At 40.9% G+C, this 8,489-nt stretch overlaps 1 protein-coding gene across 2 annotated transcripts; it reads right to left on the bottom strand.

The window, feature by feature from the left end:
- Positions 1 to 64: 64 nt before the first annotated feature.
- zbtb3 (zinc finger and BTB domain containing 3) lies at positions 65 to 8,488 on the bottom strand. Of its 2 annotated transcripts, XM_042493283.2 has the most exons (4): positions 8,368 to 8,488; positions 7,929 to 8,067; positions 5,068 to 5,894; positions 65 to 4,029 (listed from the first exon to the last, which is right to left on the bottom strand). In XM_042493283.2, exons 3-4 carry the CDS (start codon positions 5,889 to 5,891, stop codon positions 2,967 to 2,969), a joined length of 1,887 nt encoding a protein of 628 aa, XP_042349217.2. In that variant the 5' UTR covers positions 5,892 to 5,894; positions 7,929 to 8,067; positions 8,368 to 8,488; the 3' UTR covers positions 65 to 2,966. The 2 variants fall into 2 exon arrangements, with proteins under 2 accessions (XP_042349217.2, XP_042349218.2); XM_042493284.2 differs by lacking the exon at positions 7,929 to 8,067 and having other exon boundaries at positions 8,368 to 8,407.
- Position 8,489: the final 1 nt, after the last annotated feature.

Below are 8,489 nucleotides of genomic sequence, written 5' to 3' on the forward strand. Positions count from 1 at the left end.
CTCTTGAAATGATCACAGACTCAACTGCCCCTTCTGAGTATCCAAAACTCTTGGGCTTGTGTGGTTAATAATCAATACATTTTCATCAGTACATACAGAAACTGTAGAAATGTTTGAGGACAGCAAATTCTGAAGTTCAAACAGTCATTCAGGCACATTTAAAGTTAAAAGTTAAACATCTTAAGCGGTCACATTGGCAGTAGGAAATGCCAAAAACATTAAAGGTGGGTCCCCAAACTTCCCCCCTCACTCACTTCACTGCTATCCTACCAGACACGTAGACTGTTAGTTCAATAATTAAACAATTACACCTGTTTTCTGACAACTTTTAATGGACCCTGCAGAGAAATGTCAAACATAGGCTATGAAAAATGTGGCAAAAACATATGTTTAGACAGCCACAGTGCTAAGAGAACTACTGTACATGATCCTGGACAGCCACTGAGAATGCACAAATGGGTTGGCATGAAAAATTCATGTTTGTAAGGCTGCCACTTTGATATTACTGGGTCAGTTGCCTCATTTAGGAAATCTTCCTGATCAAAGACTTTTGCTGCATTTATAAAAACGATAAGGTAGTTTAGAAACGAGACAAAGACAAGGCCGTTTGGCACAACCGATTTTCTGCTTCATCATATGTTCTGTGTACATTTAGTGATGAAGCAGCTTCATTAAAACTGATGCAAAGAAAAGCTTACATTACATGTTAACAAATGGCACAATCTAATTCAAATTTAGAATTTGTGCAGGTGTTCGTTGGTTTCATCCTGTAAATAAAACACTAGACAGTACAGTGCTACTACACTTACACTCAGTTAAACTTTGCTGGCACATGAGTCACACTGAAAAGGCAGTCGTACAAAATACAATTCATGTAAGTGATAAAAAGTTGTAAAAAAAAATGCAACAGTTTTCCCTTGTTTGTGTTTTGAGTTAATATAACAAACATGAAGTGTAGGATGTCACAATATCTCCTAAATCTTCTTACAACAATGACATTTCTGATCATTTTTTACAGATACAAATGTATGATAGTGATAAAGCCAGCTGGTGTCTGGTTTGGAAGTAATTGAAATTTTGAGCAGCACCCCACAATGTTTGTGCAACCATGTTTTTATCATAAAATATGTGATCAACCATTTTATGCACGTTTGCCTAATCACACCTGGATTACTGCAACAGTAACACATAATTTGCCCGACCCAAAAATCTAACAGATCAACTCCAGACCGGACAGACCTCAACTGCCAGAATTGTTCTTTAAGCCTTTTTTACACTGACTCCTGGGATGCTTCAGACAGATTTTAAAACTTTAAATTGATAACTTTTAAGGCTCTTTACAGACTCTGTATTCTATTTCTCTGATCTCTTAAGGCCTTCTCAAACAGGCTTTTCCTGCAGTGTAAAACAGCACTGCAGCAGCAGCAGTGTTACTGTTTTTGTTGTTTAGCTTAGCTAGCTTACTAGGTACCTCTGGTTTCAATAAGCAGTAGTTACCGTGGTTACATTGTGAGTATTCAGCATGTGCATATTGATGACATGACAAAGAAATTGTGTAACGAGACAAAAAAAAAGTGATGCAAATTCCTTTAGCTCCATTTCACACTGGCAGCTTTTAACCCAGTATTTTGTTGATTTTCAGGGAATAAACCCGCAAACTCTGGGCTTCAGCCCAGGGCCAAGTGCAGTGTGGAAAGGGTCTTAGTAACGTACCCGCTGTACGTGCTTTGAGATCCTCAGGCAGAGGTCTATGTCTGTTTCAGAGGCTTAGCTGAAAACAGAGTGTTTACAAACTGGACCCCGAGGCTCTGCCCGAGAATGTCAGATCATCTTTGTGCTGGTGACCTTTAAAGTTCTTCTCCCTATAAACGCATATCTGTTCTTCAAAATTACATATTCAGAAGATTTTTCCATGAAATAAAATCCCCATGCCTCAATGCGAGTATGGATCTATGAATGTTCGAATTACGCCCTTCCCTCTGTCACTCAGCTTCAACTCTGCTCATCAAAAACTGACAACCTTATCATACCACTGATAATGTGTCGGTAACTTTGGATAAATCACTGCTGATGGCGAGCTCTGACAAGTTGAAATGAAAGTGAAAAGTTCTGAGACTTGGTAGGCACACCTTCTCCAATACCCTTTGTTTTGCCCTGGCGTTATGCTAATAATATGGAAAGCCGCACTCCTTGAGTGACGAGATTGGTTCCTTAGGTTTGTGATGTAACAAACCCCTGCTGTCTGGAACTGTGTTGTTGAATGTATCATTCAAAACTACATTGTTCAGTGTGGAAATGACTGCTTACTTTGCTCATATGTCTTTCTTATAGGAAACATCAGATGAGGCTGTTAATAAGGTTAAAAACATGACTTCTATTTGAGGTCTTTTAAGTCATTTCTTAAAACATACTATTATTGAAAAGTTCTTTAAATTTACTTTGAACTGTTTTTTGTTTCCTTTAAAAAATGTTCTTCTTTCCCTAGTCTTACCCTTTCCTTTAATATATTTGGCCTTTATACACCAAATTGTTTTTTTAATGTTTTTTTAGCATAAAATCAGGGAGGCTACAGTCATACTTGAACATAAAGCGTGTTGGTTTGATGAATGAGTGCTGATGTCTCTGTCACATTGCTGGTACTGTTTTGTGTGAATTCTTGTATTTCTGTTATTATGGGGATCAAATGTCCTTAGTAGAATAAAAGCCTGGGTGTCTGCAGGGTGCAAATCTGAAAGTATTAAGACAATATTTGGATATATTTAAAGATGTCATCTCAGGCTTTGGGCTATTGTGATGCGTGACATGAGTCACATTTTCAAAGAAAAAGTCATTTGAAAATGAAATTTTAAGTAAGAGCTCTGCTCGATGTAGGTTTAAATGTAGAGTTATTTAGGTTATTAGGTTAAAGTTTAGGTACATATGTGTGCAGAAGTATAGAAATACAACAATGTGTGTATGTGTGTGTGTTAGCTACGAGATGATGGTGGTGGTGGTGGTGGTGGTGGTGGTGGAGGTTGTGGTGGCAGGGAGGGCTCCATGTCTGCCTTGCTGCGTTTGGCCGGCAGCGTGTGGTCATGAGCTTTGCGTATGTGTCTGTACAGGTCGCCTGATTGCGTGTAGCTTCGGTAGCAGTAGCGACACTCATAAGGGCGTTCGCGCGTGTGCACGATGGCGTGGCGCCTCAGTGTGTATGTACATGAAAAAGTCTTTCCACAGACTCCACATGTGGGGACGTCCTCCACAAAGTTCCCCATCGAGTCCTGGAAGTCCTGGAAGTAGGCAGGAGGGTCTGAATGCTGCTGAGCTGTGGACGGAGGAATAAGGGGGAAGGAGGAGGTGTCCTGTGAGGAGGGGCCTGCACCAGAGGAGGAGGAGGAGGGAGAGAGGGGGAAGGAGTAGTCATTTGAATGGGAGGCCATTTGTAAGATGCCCTGAGGGTGGGAGGAGAGAAACTGAGGGCTGTGCAGCTCCTCCTCGTCTTCAAACTCATCGTCTACTTCCATCACCTGTTCTATCTGCCTGCTTTCCTCTCTCTCCTCCTCCAACTCCTCGTCAGATATAACGATAGCCTCCACTTTGACTTTAACATTCTCTCCATCATCGTCGTCTGTCCTCGCTCTGCCCATAACAGGGTGAGATTTTTCATTTCGAGTGGTGGGCGAAGCTCCCATGTTCCCCTCAGGTCCCTTAAGAGTTTGACGAGCAAAGTGGAAGTCCAAGCTTTGGCGTTGGAGCGACACAGCGCTCTGGATTCGGATCTGGGGAAGTGCACGCGGTGGTGGCGAGTATGTTGGGTTGTGTGAGGTTAGTGCCGACGGTTGGATCAACATGAACATCGGCTGTCCTTCGCCTAAAGAGTCTTGGTGGTCAGCCTCTGAGGGTTTCCTCACAGAGTCATCATGAGGCAGTCGGGGTGCGTCCTGTTGAGGGATGGATTCTGACTGGGAGTAAGCAACCACTGAGCGACTACTCGCCTGACTCACTGGAACCAGGGAGGACGAGGAGGAGGGCTGCTGGTTGGTGCTGTGGCTGGTGAAAGAAAGAAAGAAAGAAAGAAAAGATGATATAAGATGAAACTTTTGTAGTAACAAAAAAAATCATGGTTCAAGTCCATCAGTACACAGAGAAACAACCTTCATATTTCAAGCTGAAGCTAGGAATGTCTGCAGTTAGTTGACTAGTTGATGAAACGTTGTTACCTTCGCTACTCGGCACAAAAATACTACTTAAAATTATTATTTAGATACCCAGAGGAAAATGGGAGAAGTATGCACAAACACACACGTGCACTCTCAGACTCATGCTCTGTTGTGTCGGCTAGATGTCTTTTTGCAAGGCTGAACGAAAGTGGTACTTAGGCTTGTTATTAGTTGGGTGCACAGGGGAACCCGGAAGCCTGGCTGTGTGTGTGTGTGTTAATTTGTGTTACTCCGTGATTGTGTATTTTGAAGGAGTGTAGTCCAGACATTATGTACACAGTAAATAAATGTTATTTGTTCATTCTTATTCAGTGAGTTGTTTTGTGTTTCAGGATATGTGCAATGTTCATAATTAGAACAGATGGAACAAAGAGCCACACATTTCATGAGCATAATAAACTTGGTCACTGAAAAATGTGATTAATGGCTTTTATAATATATGCAACACTTGTCAGACAGTCAGTTTTTGCGGTTTATTAACATTGTAAATTAAAATGTGCTCAATTTCTACTGTTTTCTGAGTGATTTCTCACTTTTAGACTAGTCAGCTAGTCTCAGTGTAACACTTCCAATTTAACGTCCAGGAAATAATTTATCATGAACATTCCTGACAAAAAATCATAATGTGTATTTAATGACTAAGTGCATAAAGGCAAATAAAGCAGCAACTACAACAGTCTGAACAGTCCAGAAAATTACATTACTTATTGAGATGCAACCTTTAAAACCAGGGAAAAAACAGCACTTACAATGTTATGTTATCCAAAATCTAAGATCTAAGCTCATATCACAATACAGATATACTGTATTACTGATTCCTTGCGCAGCTTTAGTTAAAACAGTCAAGAAATTTACAACAGACACGTACCCGTATGTCTCAGTGGTGCTGCAAGGGCTGCAGAGTGCCGACCCCTCTACTGGACCTCCAGTCCCCAACCTGCTGTGACCTCCTGAGACAGACCGGCCTGTGACAACGTCCTGCACCACCTCTCCGCATGGGGGCAGAGGAGGGGCGTCCATGCCTGGCTGCGTGGTGTCAGCGAGGTCAGGGCTCAGTGGAGTTTTAACTTGTGCCTCTGATGACCCCCCACTAGTCCTCCGCTCACACTTCACAGACTCAAACTGACTCCTCTCTGCCATTGCAGATACTGATGAGAGTGGCGCTGCCATGGCAACTGGATTCGTGTGATCTCCTGCCATGGCCACCACAGGCTCAGCTCCGTTGTCATCCTCACCCTCCCTCCCTGTCTCTACTGCCCTCCTTGCACCAGCGCTCTCTTCAGAGCGAGTACTGTCTGCCTCAGCCAGCGGCCCGCGTCTCTGCAGTCGTCTCTTGCAGACTCTCACCACCTCGTTCATGTGCAGAAAGCTTGCAGCTGCCAATATGTCCTCCACGGGTGGAGACTCGTCCTGCTGCAGCACGCCTTCATAGACAAACTCCAAGAGCAATCCAAACGCAGCCGCCGTGACAATGTCACTGTCGAGTGTGACGGAGCTGCTGGTGCCATTTCCAATGACCCCCGGAGAGTCTGAGAAGAACATGTGGAAGAAAGGCGAACAGGAGGCCAGGACAGCTCTGTGAGCCAGGAAACGAGATGAGCCCACCAGCACGGTGCAGTCACAGAGGAAACCCCGCTGGCGCTGGGAACGCAGAGCTGCCAGCAGCTGCTGGGAATGCTGGGGGAACTCCATCACCTGAGAAACAGAGAAACAGACCATCAAAATAAGAGGAAGCTGAATCATAAAGAAACAATAACACAGCACTGTCTGCAATGATTTACTTCTGTGATAGCAAATCACTACAGACAGCTCTGTGATCAGCTGCATAAAGTATCTCCAAAGGGTTTTTTCTGGTAGTTCTGTCATCTTGTCTTTGGAAAATAATGACAGGTGCAAATCTCTTTGGGAAATATCCATAAAGAGTCAGTTCATGTAAGGAAGAAAGAGTCCTATTGTTAAGAACTTCTAATGTCAGTATTTTCAATTACTTGATGCTTGATGATTAATATTATGGGGTACATGAGTGTGAGATTCTTGAGAGCCGCACACAGGTAGATGTTTTATACATGTTTGAGGGGTAGGGGCTAAAAATGTCAAAAGGGCACCTGTTGGATGCAATGGGGCACCAGCGTGCAGACAGTTTTCTAGCAATTAGCACAGTCTATGGCACTGTATAGAGTTCTCTCTGCTGGAAGGACACACCGGAGCAGTGGTTTGCAACCATGGGTCCTTGAGGGACTTTTAGGGGATCCTCTCAAAATAGGGAATTGTTTATTTTCCCTATTTAATAAACCATATTAGTGAGCTAAATGTGAGAAAGAGTCAGCAGAATGACTATTTTTTACACTTTGTCCAAATTATTTTTAATTTTTTTTAAAAAGAGATCCCTAAAGCAAAATCTAATTAAATGGGGGCTAATGACTTCATGTGTATGAACTTAGAGCTCTCTCACAGAAAAACCCCCCACATATCTGAGGTTACTTTTTCATTACTTGAGTATTTTAATCTCATGCCACTTTCTACTTCTACCCCACTACACTTCAGAGGGAAATATTTTAGTTTTTACTCCACTTCTATTATTGGATAACTACTACTAAACAAATAACGTTTTTTGTGCACAAGACATAAAAAATTATCCAAGTGCAACTGAAACAATTAGTAAATTAATTAAAAAAAATTAATTGGCGACTATTTCTCTTAACATGTAAGACATTTTTCTTGGAAAAAAAACATGGTTCCAGCTTCTCATATATACTGTATGTACGAGGATTTGCTGCTTTTTCTTCTAATAATTTAAAATGTTTTGATTTATTAAATGTATTTAAACATTTTTACATGTGTACTTTACATTTAATACTTCAATACATTTCCCTGAAATCACATTTACTATGTTTACACTGATTTAACAGTAGGCAAAGATCAGTTAAAATATTGCAGAAATTCTTCCTCTTATAGCCTTTTTTGGTGTCATGTCTCCAGTCTTGTTCATGAACCAGAGTCTTTGCAAATGGCACAAAACCTGCCCATATGTAGTATTTAGGGGGCATTACCTGCTAACAGGCGAGTCTTTTATCTTTTACTTTTTATTCTTTTAATCTTTTACTTGTTATCCTTTTTATCTTTTACTTTTTATCCTTTTTATCTTTCTCTCTTATTGTTATCATTTTTATCTTTTATCCTTTTTATTATTTTCTATATTTTATTCTTTATCCTTTTTTTTTTTTTTTTTTTTTACTGTTTTAGTCAGTTTCTTTGGTGTTTTAATCTTTTTCCAGTGACTATTTGTTGGTTGGTTTGCTGATTGTGTTCCTCACATTTCTCAGGGTTAGTTTAGCATTCTCAGGCTGTTATTGCAATTATCGTTATCACAATTTTTTTTTGTTCGAATTATTGAATTTGCTGACAATATTGATAATTATTGTTGTTACCTTGTCACAAGTATTATTTTTATTATATTCTATCGTTCTCACAGTTTTATGTGTAAAGCACTTAGTAACTTTGTTTTAAAAAGTGCTATATGAATAAAGGTTGTTATTATTATTATTATTATATTATGATCAAGTGGGATTCATCATTGAACACACCTGGTTAAGGGCAGATTTGGATGATTAAGAGCGTTTGGTGCATCTGGAGATGACTCTTATTTTTTCTCTTACCAGAAAATTAAGAGAAATTTAAAAGCATGTTACTGCGTGAGGCCCATTGAAACATAAAAAGCGGGACACTCACGTTAAGAAGTGTTGATTTCTCCTGTTAAAATCTGTTTATTGACAGCTGGGAGTCATCAATAAACGTATCGAAGGTTACGTTTCCATGGTGACCTGCCCCAAGTCTCCAGTCCAGCGGCAGCTTCGTTTCAAAGCTGAACCTAAATTTGTAACAAAGACGACAGTCAAGGCCATACACGTAAGAAACACATATGGCAATGTAGGTTAGAAAAAGTCTCAAATGTCGAAGAACAGAGAGAAAACAGGCAGCTCCAGCTCAATTATGCTAACTCTAGTTAGCCAACTTAGCTTAGCTTCTGTGTAAAATTACAGCTCCACTAATCGCTGTTTTTGTGTATCAGTATATCGGCACGTGCTGCGAGTTGCCATTAAATTAGCCAGCACAACGTCTGAGTTGCGATACCTCATATTTTTCGCGTACACGATGAATATTTTCTTACCTGCAGGAAGCTGCTGAGTATTGTTTTCTTCCAGGACAAATACAGCTTTTCCTCTGTGGTGCCGGCGGTGACCGCAGCTCCGCCCGCCACACCGCCACCTACAAGCGAAGAAGAAGAATAAA

The sequence above is a fragment of the Plectropomus leopardus genome, chromosome 8 (genome assembly GCF_026936395.1).
Source record: "Plectropomus leopardus strain MGB_pleo_1.0 chromosome 8, ASM2693639v1, whole genome shotgun sequence".
NCBI lineage: Eukaryota > Metazoa > Chordata > Actinopteri > Perciformes > Serranidae > Plectropomus > Plectropomus leopardus.